Source organism: Lichenostomus cassidix, chromosome 1 (genome assembly GCF_008360975.1).
Source record: "Lichenostomus cassidix isolate B80296 chromosome 1, HeHo_3.0, whole genome shotgun sequence".
NCBI lineage: Eukaryota > Metazoa > Chordata > Aves > Passeriformes > Meliphagidae > Lichenostomus > Lichenostomus cassidix.
In genome coordinates this window covers 13,835,046-13,853,661 of record NC_139479.1, presented here as the reverse complement: position 1 = coordinate 13,853,661, position 18,616 = coordinate 13,835,046, and the positions used below count along the sequence as shown (strand labels likewise).

General features: G+C 36.6%; 1 protein-coding gene across 8 annotated transcripts in view; it reads left to right on the top strand.

Moving 5' to 3' along the window:
* Positions 1-18,616, top strand: part of CNKSR2 (connector enhancer of kinase suppressor of Ras 2) — a 204,822-nt gene that overhangs the window by 130,658 nt on the left and 55,548 nt on the right. For all 8 annotated transcript variants that reach the window (XM_085050753.1, XM_085050763.1, XM_085050743.1 and 5 more), the window contains 2 exons: positions 16,498-16,546; positions 17,404-17,576. In XM_085050753.1, coding sequence (XP_084906879.1) covers positions 16,498-16,546; positions 17,404-17,576 — 222 coding nt within the window. The remainder of the gene's footprint in view (positions 1-16,497; positions 16,547-17,403; positions 17,577-18,616) is intronic.

The following is an 18,616-nucleotide window of genomic DNA, read 5'->3' as shown; positions in this document are numbered from 1 at the left end:
TTTCTCAGTATATGTTAAACTCCTGACACTATGCAGTGACAAAAACTTCTGTTTTAAGGTCCCATCTTTGTTTTTTCTTGGTTTTCTCTATCACATAATAAGTCTAGTTTCCAAACTCTGTACTTGAATAAATGATGTACACAGGAAAGGGACGACTCTTCAAAACTCTGGTATGGAAGTTAATGAGCAACAGCAAGCGTAGAATTGACAGCCAGCATTTTTCATTTATTTTGGATATCCATCCACAAAGCACTTGAACTGTTAGCACCTCAAATTCCACCAGTATCAACTAATCCTTCTTGTGCATCATTACCACTAAAGGATCTCTCTCTATAATGCCATTAAATCTTCAGCATCTGTTTGAAAGTTTAGTAGGAGCTTATTCCTTTATAAAAATAAATGAAGGTTGCTCATTCTTTAGAATACAAATCAGTATTGATCTGCTAACTGTCTGTGAAGCAAAATGCACGAAGTAAACAGAAAAAGGAAGCTTGGACTATTGATTTGTCCCAGGGGAAATGGAAAGGAGCTCTTCACAAAGCATTTACAGCCCTCTGCAGCTGAATATTGCTGATGCTGTCTCTGGAAGCTGGTTGCTATCTTGCAGTACCAGAGTTTCTTTTTTGTAGTGATGACACCCAAGCATTCTGGCACATACATCTTTGTCACATAGCAGAGCCAAAGGTTTTGTAATAAATTGGGCAGAACTTTTCTTAAAATTTTAAATGAACAGTGCACTGAGCAGATAAAGAATATGAGAGTACAGATAACACACAAGGAACTCATATCTGTCTGCAGTAAAATTTTATTAAGCTATAGATAACAAATAAGACAATGAAAACATACTTTATGCTCAAATCGCAACTTAAAGATCACAAAAAAGTGGGCTGTCCTAATACAAAATATTTTTTTATAATCAGCAGCTACCTAGTTTTCACAAAGATTTTGGATTATTTATAAATAGAAGCCTCTGGATGTACATGCATTTAATGCAAAGGAATGGTGGTCCAAAACTGTTTTGATAGTAGTGAAAGAGCTGGAGGTTTATGTTGGGTTTGTTTTGTGTTTTTTCCAGAAGTCAATATTTTCATCATGCTAGAGTATCAGGGGCAGAGGGAGTACTGTGACTCTGTGCTGTGTGTACCACAAGCCAGTGGATTTTCCTTAAGTAAAGAGCAGCTTCTACCAGGTGGCTTTAGTTGAATTTGAACCTGTAGTGCCTCAATTGTTTGTATAAGATTTCAGTGCTGAAGAAGACTCCACCAGGCTTGTTGAGTAGCTCCAGTCCCTAATTGCTCTTGTTAAAAGGATTCACCTATTAGCCTGTGTTTACCTGGCTTCTATGTCCAACCATAGTTATAGAGGTACCATTATCCTCTAGATTTAAAGGTCTTTTGTTACCAAATTTATCCCCCAATATCGGATTTTACAAGTCATAGTCAAATAATTTTGGAGACTTCACTTACTTAAAAGAGTTAGAATGGGCATCTTGGGTTTTTCGTCAAAGACTGTGTTTTCACATCCTTTCCTCATTCTCATAATTCTTTCAAATCTTCACATTTAATCCTAAAGTATCTTAAGCATCCTTCCTAAAGTATGAATGCCAGCACAGCACATAGATTTCCAGGAGCTGGATGGAAAGGTGACATTACCTTTCCTGTTCACTACTTCTCTCTTTAAAGGACTGGTCATCCCTTTTAAGCATAGCATTAATGAGAGTATGAATGTTACTTGGAATGAGAGTTGGTTTGTTACTTGGTTTCAGTTTTAGTTTTTTCTGTAATGATACTATTTCAAATCACTTATTTAAAGACTGATATTCACGATCTAAAAACTTTTATCTTGCATTCTTTGTTCTTAAGTACAATAACATTGTGTATGGTTGGTCATGTTGAAACATGTACCCATTCTTGAGTATGCTTGCTGAATAATTTATGTCTGGAAACAACACTGAGTACAAAATATGTGACAATAAGGGCTCTAGATCCTCAGACTGGGTCCCCACGATTCCCACGTCCGTAACAAGGAGTATTGAAGCTCTAGGAATCTGAGGTCTGCTGCAGGGTCTCCTTGTTTTGAAATTATACTTTTAATGTGAGTATTCTGTGAAATAGAAAGCATGCACATTTAATTTCTTCTTTTTTTTCTTCATATTTTCTTTTCCCTTTTTTCTGAATTCCCTGGAGTGAAAGCCATGCTGTTCACTCAGCATTCAGGTTTTGTGTCATTTACTGATCTTTGATTCTGTGTTACCTCTATTCAGTGATGTTTTCATTCTTTTTTGACTCTATTGACATAAATGTTAAATAATTATGGACTAAAAATACATCCCACTAGTTAAGGATGAATTCCCCTTATGATTCCAGGCCTCTTTCCTTTTGAATTTTGCAGCCACTGACGTGAGCAGGTTGATTACATTTTTACTGTGAAGGTTTTCTGCAGAAAAGCAGCTTTTACAATTATGCTGACTTCAACTCCTGCTGCTGCTTTCATACAGCTCTACAGAAAAGAAAAATCTTTGATCAAAAAACTACACTGTTGAATTAAATTACCACAGCAGAAATGTTATTATTTTTGTGCTGTAAACAAAGTGGATGGCGTTAAAAAAATTACCATGGTAATGTAGAAGTGCCTGGTTGTTGTTTATTTGCTAAAAGCTATTCTGTAAAATGCCAGCAGATTGAAATTATTATAGTCTAAAGTTATCACAAGAATGTGGCAGTCTAGCATTTTTCTGACTGTCAGAATACTAAATTTGCATAAAAGCGCTGATTTTAGCAATTTTGTTTTTATTGCTGACCTGCCATTGCAATCAAAAACTATCTGGTCAAGGGTGCATTTCAGTTGCAGCCTTGAAAAGAGAGCAGGGTTTGCTTGTGTCCACTGGATGTAAGTGATGTCATTGCTGATACCATAGGAAAACAAAAATTGATTTATATTGTGTCTGGAAACTAAAGATCTCTTGTATACACTTCTGGTGTTTCTAAATCCTCGCATACAAATTTTCTTCACTACTTTGTCGGGTTTTTTTCCCATTCTAGAAATTGTTTCCAACATTATGTTGGTTTCTAGCCAAGTTGTTGCTCCTGCATTCTATTTTTCTTCCTCACTATTGCAAAGGAAACCAACACAGAGTGTTAATGTTTTTATTAAGCCGAGGCAAACTGTTCAAGCTGTTGCTAATCTGATGTGCAAGCAGGTGTTCAGTGTGATCTATTTCTGTAGGCAGAAAAGAGCACAGTTAAAATTGTCTTGAACTTTTGGGGCACAAGAGATGAAAGTTCTGACACATCATTGTAGTTTCTCAAGTTCATTATGTTATTCTGTATAGGAATTTTCTTGGTATTTTGTGCTTTGGTTTTTTTGGAGGAAAATAATGTGTTTGTTTAGGAGGGAGATAGAGTCATGGGTCAAAAGAAGTTCAACATCAGGTTAATAATAATCTGCTCCTAACTGGATCAATACAAAACTTTCTCAGCCTAGAAACAGCATTGCAATGTGAAGAAAAGGTTACAGGCTATTGTATATAGTAGTAAGCAAGATTTCTTTCTCTTGCATAACTCCCTTCTGTGTACAATAGCCTGCAACCTACACAAATAAGCTTATATTCTTGGCCTTGTTTCTTCTCCCTTCCTGCCTCCCATTATCCCTTTGCCTTTTCCAGTGTATGCTCACTTGCTCATAAATTCTTAGCAATACATAGTGACTTGCTTATTGTTGGAAAAGTGACAGAAAAATAACAGCTTCTCACTTTGCTGTGATAACCAGTCCATTTTAAATTGTTTAATTATAGGAGTTTTCTTACTTATTTTATTTGCATTTGAAAATAAGGTAAGCGAAATATGCCACCGAAACTTCATACACCTGAACCAGGTCACTCAGTAATGGGTGGAAGAGGTAAATCAAGGTTTTGTACCATTGGGATTTTGCTGAATTTTCATGTGTAGATATGTACACATGCACTATCTTTGATGTTCCAACATCTAAGGGAGAAATAAAATAAAATATATCAGCTGGAGTTGTGCTGAAAATTGAACTATGTTGATGCAACTTTGGCAAAATTCTGGTTTTTCCCCTTTAGCAATGTATAACCATCCCTGTGGTTGAAGTGCAGCCTGGTGACACTTAATCACATAATTAAGAGCAATGCTTGCTACAGTGAGCACCCACAGAGAGCCAGGCACTCTGCTTTCTACTCTGCCAGTGAGAACAGTGAGGCAGCAAGGACGAGGGATTTGACCAGGGTTACAATTCCAGCTGTCTCTCTCTCCAGCCCTCCCAAGGTGGCTGTACCTGTTCAGCTCAGTCGGTTTTCTCAGCAGAGCTGCTGAGGCTGCACCAGTCTGGCCAGGCAAGGTTCAGTTGGCTGCAATAGTGATCTTGTTGGGAATACTGTAAGTGAAGAAGATTTGTTTATGGACCTATTGCAAAAATCAGTTTGTAGTAATAATATAAATGGGAAAGGAGAAAGTAACTTTTAGCCAAAATAACTTTAATTATGTGTATTTCTAGATGTTTCTTGCCTCCCATAAAGCCTTCCAGAAATAAATACAGGCTAATGCCTCTTAAAAGTTGAATTCAAAATTTATGTATTTAGGTGTTTTCAATACAGAGAAGAATTTACCAAAAACTCATGATTTTGAAAACTTTAAAGTCTAACTGTACTGAAGTGGTTGGTTTTCCTTTACTTCACCTCTTACACTCTGCAGAAAGACTGAAAGGAAGGAAAAAATGAAAATATTTGAACTGTATTGTATAGTTTTTTAATGAACATTCTTGAATTAAATACGCAAGTATTTATAAAACCTTTTAATGGTAGTACCCAATAATGGGAATTTTAAAAAGCATGGAACATGTGCTTATTAGTTTCCTAATAAACTTGTGCACAAGCTATCCATCAACTTATTGCAAAAATCTTTATAAAAATCACATTTAAAAAGCATTACATACTGGAAAACAATTTACCAAAAAACCAAAACCAACCAAACAAAAAAAAGCCCTAACAAAAATACCCCACTGCAAAACTAACAGTTTACTATAATTGTAAATATCACAGTATTTGAAGAATTTCTGTTTGGTGAATTTTTTTGTTATGGATATTTGTAAATACAAAAATTTTGTAGAGAAAAAAAATAAAAATCAGTTGCACAGATTTTAAGTAGGTGTCTGAAATCTAGAATGTCATTGTACCATTACAACAGATGGAGTTGGTACATTTTCTTCTTCAAAATGTTTGAAGTCCAACTATGGCAGTATTTAAATAACAAGGCTCCCTTTTTCTTTTTCTCCTCCCTGTTTTCACAATAGTTTATATTTAGACATGTAATTGTTATAGAATAAAAATCTAGCAGTTGGTATCAAAGTCCAGTTTAACCTAAGTGCACAGTGAGAAATATTTTCCAATAGCATTTCCATAATTTTTGTTAATATTTGAATTAGTATTACTTCTTTGCTTTAGTCTTTCATCTCAATTTAAATATATGTATTAAAATAATACTTAAACTTGCAGATAGATTACAGACTTATATGCTTTAACAGCAAAGGAAATTTTAAACTCCTCTTTGAAAACATAAGAATTTTTTAGCATAAAAAATCATAGTTGTGTTCCAGTTAAAAACCATTGGCATTTTCATATTCCTTGCTAAGAAACTGCCCTGGATTTCAAGTAACTGTCCAGAAATTAAAAAAACATAATGAACAGTTATGGAAATAATTGTGAAAAATTTCAATCTATCTAATTACCACAGTATGAAATTATTTTAAAGATCATTTATTCACTGCTTTGTTGCAAATTAGCCCTTTACAGTCTAAATATAATTGTGCACACTTTAGCTCCTTCTGTAAAGGTAGGAGAACACAAACCTTAACTGAAAGTAGCACCTATGCTGTTGAAATTTCACAAGTGAAAACTAATTTTTCATGATGTCTAGACTTTTCAAAAATATCTCTCTCAGACTGGACTCTGAGTAGGCTTCTGGGTGCCTCAGCAGAAAAGTTCACTGATCTGAGCTGCTGTGGTACCTGAGTTCTTTCTCAAGTACTTGTGTGTTTATGAAGGTCCAGCAGAGCTTGGCTGGTAAAAGCTAAGCCCTGGGACATCCCTCTCTGGAGGTGACTGCAGCATTTAAGACATTTGCATCTTTCTTCTCTAGGTTGTACTGATCATATCTCTGGTTTTGTAGCCTTAGGGGGTTGTAGGAGAGCACTTTTGTCTGTTCTACAACTTCAACTCCTGGCTCCCTTTTCCATCAGAGAGCATTTAATGAGGAAATAAGGCTGTGATGGTAACTAGGTCCACATGAGTGGAAATGGAAGAAACTGACTGCATTGCAGTAGAAACTGAGCTGAAGAGGCTTATGAAGTTATAGTCTGATTTGGAGTTATTTTAAAAGCTTCAAAGTCTATTCCGAGGCAAAAGTGCTAGTAAAATGTTTTATATAATGCAATGCAGAGAAGAAAATGCAGTCTTGCTAAGAAGACGTCATGAGCTTGTATCCATTTCTCATCAGCAGCCCTTTGCTGTGAGAGACATTTAGAAAGAACAGCACTTAAAATTAAGGGAAGGTAGGATAAGAGAAAGAAACATAATGGGAAATTTTTACCTATTGCCTTCATGAGTCTGAAACACTGTCATGTCCCATAGCCACAATCATCCCATTGGCCATGGGCAGCTTTGAATGCCTACACGTTGGCACATGTGGGGTTTCTTTCAGATGGATACTTGTGGGTTTATATATCTGATTCAGACAGAAGAGCAGCATGACTCACATTCTTCAAGTTGGAATAGTGGTTTGAGGACTTGGCCAGCTTCTACATGCCCAAAAGAAACCATCTAAACAATATTGTATGGATCCTTTCATATGAATGCAGCGCTTCACAAATGTAACAGACACAAAATGAATGATAAAAACAGTATTCATGTTGTTTAAGTCTGTGTAGGAACTTCATCTAGGTCATAAGTGAACTGTGTAGCATATAAGACAAACAAACAGTTAACCAATAAGCAAAGAATGCCTTCCTTGTGACGATTGGAAAATGATGGAAATAGATGTAAGATTGTTGTGCTTAAAGGCAATTTTAGATATCCTATCTGAGTTTGGTAAAAATTTGGTTCAAACTAAACCTTTTATATTTCCAAGAGAAAAAGAGTGAAACACTGTATAAATTCCTTGTTAATGGAAGATGGCTTCATATTATTTTTAGACTAGTGCAATCAACATAAAGGAATAGAGGGGCCTCCTGGGACTAGTCCTCTGCTATTACAGTTAATCTCTTTCACTTAATCCTATTCAGATCTGTATTAAACTCCACATTCAATCATGGTATGAGTTTCTGTTGCTAATGATGGGACCACTAAAAGGTGATAAACTGGTTGAATGGATAGCCAGTTGTCATAATCCCAAATAAAATGTGAGACAGAGGGGAGGAAAGATGCCAGCAAGAGAAAGGCATCTAATGAATTTGCTATAGAAAAATAAAATCCAGATGCCTCAGAAACGAGCATAATAGGATAATTCACTCTGGGAGCAACCTCAGGAGGTTCTGTACTCTGGTCTTTGTCTCAAAGCAGGGCCAGCTCTGAGGTCAGACAAGGCTTCTCAGGGCTTTGCCCAGCTGGGTGTTGAACACCTCCTGAGATGAAGATTGAATTAATTCTCTGCCAGCCTGCAGCACTGCTTGTCTGTCCTCACAGCAGAAAAGTTGGAGAGGAACAGCAAAACAGATATTTTGGCAGTAGCTGAGAGGATAGCAACTTGCTCAGATTTAAGGCATACTTTCTGTTGTCTCATTACTGCTTAGCTAAAATCATCTCAGGAATGTGCCTCAGTAATCTCACATCTGTTTTGCCAGTTGTAGACTCTCAGTCCTTTGAACTCAAGATTGAAGAGAGTAGATATGCATATGCATATTTTATATTTGAGTTCTGTTTAAGCATGTATTTTGTGAAACAGTAATACTTAGTCTCCTCAGGAGGGAGTGCTAAGTTCTTTTAATTATATGGAATAATATCTGCATTTTTCCTGAGGTATAGTATTCCTGTCACAGATTAGAGAATATTTTCACATCTGCATTGCTACTTTTTGAAAGAAATAGTTAATACCATTGAATTTGCTCTTATTGGGGAAATGGTTGTCCAAATGAAATTTGAAGGTGGGAGATTTTACATCTATTTCTATATACTCTCTGATATTTACTAAAATCCAGAGTTAATTATTGCAGAGAAGCAAAATCCTTTAGAGATTTGGTAAAATTTGTTTATGGGCCATCATGAAGCAAAATTGGAGTCTTTTGTGGAAAATTTTTGTTTTAAACTTTCTCTATTACCTTCTTTTGCATTGTGACCATGAGGGGGAAAAATGCCTGTCGTAATTTCTTTCCATGACAAAGCTGGGGAATTCTTCAAAAATGAGAGAGTTACTGTAAAGGTCATTTAGTCCAGCTCTGCCAGTCTAGATTTATTCCTTACTGCATTGAATATAATGGTCTGAAAGTGTAATTTTGTATGCTCTGAAGATGTAGCTCTATACACTAATAAATCTCTCAGCTCAGAACATTTCCTAATTTCCTTTCACATCCCCATTCTGTACTTTTTTCTGTTATCTATTTCATAGAATCGTTCCTGATTGTATCCTGCTTTTATTACCTGATAGAGGACCGTTGCCTTTGTAGCTATTGACATTGTTTGTACATCAGTAAGCTACATTACCTGGAGCTGGTACAATCACAATAGCACAGTTGAGATTTTATTTTTTATTAATGTAGAATAAGTGATTTAGTCCCTCAGTTATTCTCCTTTGATAAAGAAGAGATTAAGTGCAGCACATTGTAGCAGAGAAGTGTATGTCAGGTATTGCACAGAGGGGACTCAGCAGGAGTTACCACTGCCATGTGGTGGGGAGTGTCACATCCAGAAGAACTTTGATCTAGGTCCTGACTTCTCTACTGGCTTCTCTGTTCTCCTTTCTGCACAAGGGCAAGGGAGGTACCAGGACTATGAAAGCATTCAGCCAAGGACACCAGCTGCCATGGGTCATGAAATTCGGCATTCTAAAAAACTTGTACTGAGTGGAGGAAATGTTGCTTGAATTAATGCAGCACATAGGCCTTTTTCAGAGTGCTGTATTATCAAAATGCTTTGACAAACAGCTCCGTTGTTTCTGAACAAGGGATTTTTTCCAAGTAGTGGTTTTGACTCCACAGGAGTCTCTGCCCCATTCCTCTGCCCCACTTACACAGTGGTTGCCTCTCGAGCCTGTTGCTAACACACAATATGGGAGATTGTATGGTTATACCTGGGAGGAGAATGGCTCTTTGCAGCAGTTCAGCTCCTGAACTGAAGTTGTTTTATTAGGTGTTTCTGTTTTACTGGAGAGAAGGGCTTGTTGCTTAGCACCTGATCCCTGAGTCAGCCAATCCATCTCTTCTCCTGTGCTGTGGAGGAAAAAGAAACCTGGTATTTTTCATAAAGCAATAACTACTTTTTGTCCACTTCTCAAGCATATCCCTTTGCTTTCAGATAAACCCAAGCAGATAGCATTTCCAACACTACAGAATTCTGACTTTAGAATGATGTGTAAAACTTCTCGTAAGCTGGCTTGTACCCATAAGGTCACCACAGCCAGCTCAGAATTAAAAAGACCTAATGTAATCATTCCCCACCTTCTGCAAAGGGCTGTTTCATCTTATGCTTAGAGGAAATTTTACTGAATTCCAGCAAGTAATAGGACTTTTATCCTGGAATGAACTGTTCTTTTTCTGCCTTAATTAATAAATGCAGTGGAACTGTTTGGTATGAATTTTAACAGAATGTATAATTCCTGATGTATAGAAGCTTCTTCCTTCTTTTCCCCATGCAAACTTCCCCTCTATTCAAAGCCAGAAGGAGTTTTCTATTTCTTTCACTAAAGCATATTATGGCAAGTGCTATCAGAGAATAACTTGCAATAGTGTATCTTCCTTAGAGCACAAACCTGTTTTCTCACAGCACCTACATGCTCTGCCCTTTTCTCTGTCTCATAGTCAGATGGAGCAATATGAAAGAGATCATGCTGAGGGACACAATCAGAAGTGTTGCTAACTCCTCCTGCAGAAGGACCTGTATGTGCTCTTCATCAAAACCAAGCACCTAGGTGTTAAAAGGGGGCATGGAAGCTTTATTTTAGGCTAATGATTTGTCCTTTACAAAGACCATGGGCTTTGCTGCAAGATGTTGCCAATGCCCTGGGAGTAATTTCTGTTTTACAGCAGTTTGTTTTCTTCTGAGAAGGTCCAGGATTGGCTCCATGCTGTGCCACAGACCACCTCTCTAATTCAATAATAGATCAAGAATAAGTTTCTTAAATCTGCTTGGATAGTGTTATTGTTTTAATGTTTAGATAAGCATCAGAGGAAAAACAGCCTTTGCTGTGAAAAAGACAGAAATTTTCTAAGCAAACCAAGATTTTTCCTGGAGGAAATTGCAAAGTTTAGTATCTGCTGGAAGGCAATGTAGCAGGGCACAAGTATACACAGAGCTTCTCAAATGTTTTTGGGGTGACTTGTCTCAGACACCCTGTGAAAGGACAAAAGGCAATGGACAAAAATTGAAATACAGGAAATTCCATATAAACATAAGAAAAGAATACTCTCACTGTGGAGATGGTCTAACTGGAACAGGTTGCCCATGGAATTTGTGGAGTCTACATCTTTGGAGATGCTAAAAACCCAACTGGGTACAGCCCTGGGCAATATTCTCTACTTGAGTCTGCTTTGAGCAATAAGGTTGGATAAGATGATCTCCAGGGGTGCCTTCCTGCCTCAGTTGTTTTGTGGTTTTTCTAACTGATCCATTCTCCTGAGTAAGAGGTTAAACTTGGAACTGCTCTGGAGTAGAAATCAAAATAAAGGGTTAAATACTGTTCTGTAACAGGTGATAGTTTAGTTTATTTTTCTCCTTCTTAAATGGGTGCACTTGAAACACACACAGTGATGGAGCAACTGATGCATCTTGGGCTTTTGCCATTAAAGGATACGTACAGGTTTTGAATCCTCCCTTTCTCTCCTAGATTACTTACTGTCAATAAAAAGTTGTGTGGGAGGTACCAAAATTACATGTTTCAAACTAGATGTAGAGCAGAAGAATGATCTCAGAATAAATTATTCTAATGAACAGCACTTGTCTAGTTTAACTTTTTATCCTTATTTGCTTCAGGCAGCTATGAAACTGCTGCATTCCTTGTTATGTCAGTCGAAAAGACTGGGGGAATATGAGAACTCTCATTTAAATTTGATGTTGTCCAGGAGTTTTACTGCTTTGGTATTTCAATTAAAGAGTCCTGTGGCTTAATGGCTAAGAAGGAAAATCTTTCCCTGGTGGTGGAAAGCAGCACCACTGTATATTATTTTCCCAAATAGCCTGAAGATTTTTTTTTTTTTTGCATTCATTATGCTAACTACTTTGCACAAAATATTTGCACTAGCTTGTGGAACTGCTAAGTTGCATCCAGCTAATGTAACGTTTGCCACAGAGCTCCCCACAAATGACAAGAAAACATTTAGAAATTGAAAAATGAATAAGAATCCCTGAGCCAAAAAGCTGTGCTTGCTATCGCATTTCACACAATCACAGTTCCGCCCTTAGCTAGCCTATTCTTCTTGGATAAGCAGACATAGGAGCAGTTGTATGAAAAGAATAGCCATCTTTGATATTATCAGCCCTTGCAGGCTATGTAATAAGGAGACCATCCTGCACAGCTCAAATAGATGTTGCCCATCTTAGAGGCAGATAGAAAGTTGGCAGCTTCAAGATCTCAGGCTACCTTTTTTTTACAGTAAAAAACTCTTGAGGCACATACTGTTTCTTTATCCTTGTGGTCATTAACAAAATGTATGAATGAAATTCTGCTGCTGATTGGCATGAAGTTTCAAGCTGTCTGATCTGACAGAGGTCTCTCATCAAGTCTTTGTAACACAGTCCTTGAAAACTTTATTTTCCACAAATATCCATGAAAATAATTAGCACTGTCTGTTATTAGCTCCTAATGGAGACTAACCAAGATGGTAAACAAAAAAAGATTTTGGCAAAATCCTGTGTTGCAAGTACCCTTAAGTATGAGATGTTAATACTGATGTAGTGTGTGACATTGTATATAAATAGGTTTGCATTTTCCCCATTTTCATTCTTCTTTTAGCTCGGAAATTTTGGATCTCAGCACACCAAATGCAGAGAAATGTGTATGTGGTATATCAAAACTGTGAAAACAGGACATTGCCAGTGTTCTCAAAGCACTGAGAACTATCTCTCGAAGTGAGAGATCAATCATATAATTGGCAGAACCAGCTTTCATTTTTTTCCCAGATACTGGCTTTTCCATCTGTAGCAGAAAGTTCCAGTAATCAGAACTGTTACAAACTACCCTGCTAAAACTAGAGAAAGCTGTCTTACAGTGACAGAGGGGAACTGCCTGACTGACTGTAAATAATTCCTGAGTGTCTGAACTTGCAGCTTGAGAAGAATTTGGTTTGACCTGAGCTCTAAATAAAACTATTGAGATGCCTGCCATTTTCCCTTCCAATCAGACTGAGCTCAAATTCAGGTAGAATTGGGGATTATTATTTCCATAACCTGGTTCTCTCTTCCAGCTTTTTTAAAAACGAGTGAGTGAAAAATCTCTGAAGAAAAGTGAAGAAACAAAAAAGCCCTTGAATGAGAATTTTAGGAGCTGTCCCATTAGTACTAATTGCTATGGCCAATCTAGAACTTCAGAGAATCTTCAGTTGTGGTCTTTTTTGGGTAGACCTACAAATTCTGTAACCATGAAGGATTTTATGTAACTATTAGAATATATCTATTTTTTGAACATGGATGTAATGTTCTGTTGGTCTCACCTGGAATTTATATTAGATCTTAGAGAAGCTCTAAGGAACGGCTTGACCTCAAATCTTTAGACTTCTTCCTCAGACTCTTGAAGTTTGTCAAAATAATCAGTCTTCTCAAATTTATTGTTGTGATAACCAGCCTATTTGCTTTCTACATTTATTTAAGATATCAACTGGAATACAAGTTTTCTAACTTTCATCGTAACAGTTTTATTAAACATTCTGCTTTTCTGATAGCAGTTTCACTCCAATTTAATACTAGTATTGAAAGAACAGTTTGTTAAGTTTCCTGTTTGGCATGAAAAAAATTAATTAATTGAAACTTAAATAATTTCACTTTTTCATTTAAATACATTTTTCCAAATAGAGAGCTATGAAATTACTACTGAATAAGTTAATAATAAATACATTTGCATGTGTCTGAATGTTAATGACTAATGTTCAATCTTGTTTCCCTTCTGAGCAAATACAGAGCAGTAGTAGGACTAACCAATAATAAATACTTTATCCCTGGACAGAAACCTGGTTAACTCTGAGAATGAGACACAAACATGATAGTCTCATTTATTGAAAATGTTGTGTTTTACATAAAAAGATGCTGTTTTATGACTGTGTGCATGAAAATAGTATTGGTTATACCACCTACATGGGATTATTTTCTTGCTAAAGAGCAAATACAATTACAGGCCAGGGGTGATCTCTTTGGTTAGTGTGAGCATCCACCTGCAAGTTTTTTATAGTGTTAGCTGCATTGCTGTGCTGTAATCTTAAAGGGCTTGCCCTGGGGTAGTTTGCATTTTACAGCTGTGCAGTCTTCTGCTGGACTTTCAGAACTCTGTCAATCATTTCCAAGACTGTTTAAGTAAATAAAGCCCACAAAGCAAGTCTGCTAATGAACAGTTGCAGGAAAAGAACTGTTATGGCTCTTCCCTGCACAGTGAAATCTCCATTGGCTGATGGAATGTGCTGCTACATCCTCAGAAAAGTACCTTTGTACAAAAAAAACCAAAACAGACCAAAAAACACAAACAAAAAAACCCCACCCAAAAAAACCCACAAAAACCAAAACACCAAACCAGAAACAGAGCCAAAAACCGTTTAATAAATGATGTTTTATTGCACTTCAAATACATGTCCTTTGAGGCTGCAATAGGAAAGGCAGACCTATATATACACTAAATGTTTCTTTGATATTCTACTTAGGCATGCATTTGTCAAAGGGCCTACTCTAGGTATATTAGTAAATAGAACAAGTTCAAAGATCACATGTTACAGGAGAAAATCATTGCATCTAAAAAACTGAGTCTCAGTGTATTCAAAGGGATTTTAATATATGTTAAACATCAAGTGACATCTTGATTTTGGATAATGGAAAATTTTTCTACTTGTATTTGGGGTGACTGGAAAGCAGGTAATTCAGAATATGATTAAACAGTTTCAAATTTTCTTCAGGAGCAACAATTTTCACTAGAAGCCTGATGTCTATGTAAGATAATCTAAAGTGTTAGTTAAAATCACTGTAGTTGAAATAGCTCCTAGGAACTTCACTCAGTTGTAGAATTTGCCTTTAATTATGATTTAATTCAATGATCTAATTTAGAATAATAACTGAATTTAATAAAACCTTTCTATTTTGCAGTACAACATAATGTATGGGAAAACGGTTAGACATCTAAATTACATGCTTTCTTCCTATTAAAAACTGATACCCCTTCATTACCCTTTCTTCCCAAAAACTGACTCAGAAGTTCAGAGGTGTGAACTCAGGTTTGCAGGTTCAATTTACAGACAAAACATCTAAGGAGAAGGCTTTTCATATTGTTCTCACCTGCTCTCAGAATCACTTGTAAGAAAACCAAGCAGAGATTTTCCTTTTGTGTTTTGACACTGTGAAAATAATAGTGCAGAAAAGTCAAGCAGCAGAATGGAATTGTCTGGGTTGTGAACTGAGAAGTGCTAAAGTTTTGGATTTGTATGTGTGTGTATTTTTTCAACAACTTTGAATTAGGCAAGATTTGCAGAGGGAGTTATTCCCTCTGCTCAGCCACTCTGTTATTTCTGGGCCATTAAGATCTTTTCTTGTCCTTTGCAGGTTGAAATATTTTATGTGATGTAAGTTGGGATGGTGTTGGTGTCTTGGTTTGTTGAGAGCTGGTGCTGATTTAATTGGTGCCAGTAGCAGAATAGACAGGACAAGAGCCAGGGGATGAAAATGAGTGGCATCCTTTTTTCTTCCCAGTGGAGGCCTATTTTGACCCACTGAGGTGGCAATATAGTGGAGTAGTTTTTGTCAGATATGATCTCCAAGGGATCAGCACATCTAGCCAGTCAGTTAAATTTTTTAATTACACTTCATTATTATATTGCTGGTAATTTTCCCCCATGAGCATGTTAGTATTTGCTGCTTGAGAATCTCTCAGCTGTGAGGCAAGAGATCCCTTCGAAGCTGAGTCTGCTGCACATGAGCTCACAGGTATGGGAAGCAGGGAGGAGAAAATTAGAATAGAATAGACTCATTAAGATTGGAAGAGAACTCCAAGATCATCGAATCCAGCATTTGACCTAACAGTATCATGTCAACTAAGCCATAGCACTAAGTGCCATAGGCAAAACCAAAGCTCCTCTCTGAATTGAACCTAGTCTTGTACAACTAGGGTGAGGGTTTTCTTACCTACTAGGAACAGGATTTGGGATTGCAGAGCTGTCAGTGCTTTTGCTTAGATTTATTTTTACCAAGTGGCACAAAAGTATTGATTTCTGTATTGATTCATGGTAAGCTGAAGTAGGAAGTTTTAATACTCAGACACTAGTGTAGCCTTTTCTTAGTTTTAAAATTAATACCTTTGTCTGCCTTTATAGAAAACTAAAATTCAAAACAGGTGAGATCATGTCTTTTTAAATTTGGGCCGATTAATTACAGAATTATTTTTTTAGTTCACTGGGAAATGTGCTTATCTGAGTCAAAGTTTTTAAACCGAAATGGCTATAAAATGTGGTAATACATATTGCTATTATTAATTAAGCTAAGACCTTAAATTAAGGAATAATTTTCATCCTGTCTGCCAAGGCAATGGCTTAGTTCATGGGAGTGGATCAACTGCAGGGTAATACTTCCACTTAAGACCTGATGAAAAATAAAGTTCTAGTTCAGAATTTTTATTTGGAAGACTTTTCCTCACTTGTGATTTAGCACAATTTACTGGTGTCTTTCAAAATATTAGGTCTGTTTCTGAGAAAATTGTCTGATGGTCTAATGACCATTGTATAATTACTTTCACACCTGCATTAGGCAGTGTGTTATTTTGTTTTATTATGTCAAGAATACTTTTAATTAATTTATACATTAGAATTACGTGAGCTGTGTGGCTTCACTATCACAATAACCAAAGAGAGACATTTCTTCTTTATTAGCAGAACAAGAGGAGAGTGACCATTTTGGACAGAAACTACAGTTGCTTTGGCAAACTAATGGGTGGTCCTTTTTAAGATGTTTCCAACTGTGCTTTTGCTTTACAGCCTTTGAACAGGTGAACTTCTAGGCCCAAGAAAAATTACCTTTTTTCTTAGGCGTAGAACTATAAGGATGTGGTTGAACATAAATACTGCATTTTCACTTCTTCCATTTTGATTTTCTTGTAGACATTTCAGCAGTCTTCTCTACAGCAGAAAAGTAAAAAGAAGAACAAAGGTAAAAAATAATTTTTTTTCATGTATTGGTATGAAGGGAATTGCCAAATAATGTTATGGTATTGCAGTATGTGAGGAGCTATAGCTTGTTAGCTCCAATAAAATGTTCAGTTCAGTTGATCATGTTGAGAATGTATTAGACCATTACTAATGTCTGACCGTTTCCTAATGCTCCTCTACCTTCATGTATCTGCTTTTATCTTTTTTTTTAATACTTAGACTCTAGCCTCTTTGGGGCCAGGGTTGGTTTTTCCAGCTGCGTTCAGGTAATGCCTCACTGCAGCACTTGCTCATTACCTACGCTCTCAGGTAATTTATATCATAGTAAATTTTCCTCCTTTGATTTAGAAGTACAAAGGCCTTAGGAACTGTTTAGTTTCAAAAGGAGCTGCAAAGAGAGGTTTGTGAACACTTGTGAAGGACTTGAATAGTTGTATTTGGCAACTGAGTGGGAAGTACATGAATTTTATATGTTGTGTGCTTTATGCTGATGTGAGATGTTAATCTGTTGAAAATTACAAATAACCTTTTTTCTTATTTTTAAATATCTTGCCTTTCTTTTCCCTATAGTGTGTTCTCTCTCTGTGTTGCTTTTTTTTTTTTTTTTCTGGTCTTATCCATGGAATATGAGCTCTGAGATGCTGAACATGGTTTGGTTTGATTTGCTTTGGCTTCTAATTTACGGTGGTGTACATAAGCTTTGTGGTCAAAATAGAATGCTTGTAATCATCTTTCATGGCAAATTGAAGTTGAAACTTCTAATTCATTTTCTTAAATATATAGTGCTTTCTGACTAGATATGTTGTTAATTTAGTGGACAAATCAAATGCTTTCACATCACCTTGTTGTCATTTTCAGCTCCTATTCCTGGTAAAAGCAAAAGACGGATCTCATGTAAAGATCTTGGTCGAGGGGACTGTGAAGGCTGGCTTTGGAAAAAGAAAGATGCCAAGAGTTATTTCTCCCAAAAATGGAAAAAGTACTGGTTTGTCCTGAAAGACACATCTCTCTATTGGTATATCAATGAAGAGGTAAACATCTGTATTCATGATCTCAACAAATACTTTGTGTAGTGCCATTGTCATGATTTCGTGAGAAAACAATGCTTTCAGTGTTTCTATATATTAATAACTTTATTCACCCAAATAATCATACTGGAATTAATATTAACTGCCTGACAAAGTTGCTGTGAAGGTCTGGAGATATTTGTTCCTTCCAATTTACCTTTTACTACATGGGGAAATAACAGTTTTCTGTGTCCTGATGACACCAGTTGAAAATAAATTTATCCTCAAATCCTTGAAAGCAAAAATATAGTTATTTAATCCTGTCATTCAAGCTTAGTCATGGAATTGTAAACTTTATTGTTGTGCTGCCTGGTGTTTCTTGTTTATCTGTGCTAGGCAATTAAGGAAGATTGTTCTGTTTTCTCAGTTGTGTTCTCCTGTTGTTCCTTCTTTGTAGCTTTTGATATGATTTCAGTGCTCATATATGCTGAATTTAAAAGGGAACATCCCAGCTGAATTATGTGCAGCTTTGATTATGCAACATTGATGCACATTTTTTATATCAGCTTTAACAGCAAAGCTTTTTCCAAGTGTTAGGATACCTTGATTTTAAATCCTGTTAGACTTATTAGTGAATATGTTGAGATAAAATCATTGTTAACATGTTTATGCACTCTGTCCTGGATTTGTTCTTTTAATCGCAGCAAGCATGTGTACATAACCTTTTCAAAGTAATTCCCAACTTTTTCCTGAGTAAATAGAAAGCAAGTTGTTCCATGACAAGAGTTATCAAAGGCTGTTTGCCCACAGACTTGTTCAATTTGTGCCTTGATTCCAGCTTCAGATCAGTAACCCTAACTCCCTCCTCTCCATTCTCCCTCCCTTGGCTACTACAAGGTCTTCACCAGGACAGTAATTGATGCGTGCAAGTGCAGTGAGTGGTCACCAGCCAGGTCTAAGGAGCACATGGAAGCTCTGAGATGTGCCATATTTCCCTGTGCAGAGGGCAGTGCTCTGAGCACCTGTCTCCCACCCTGTCCCATGTTTCCCTGAGATTTTCTGGG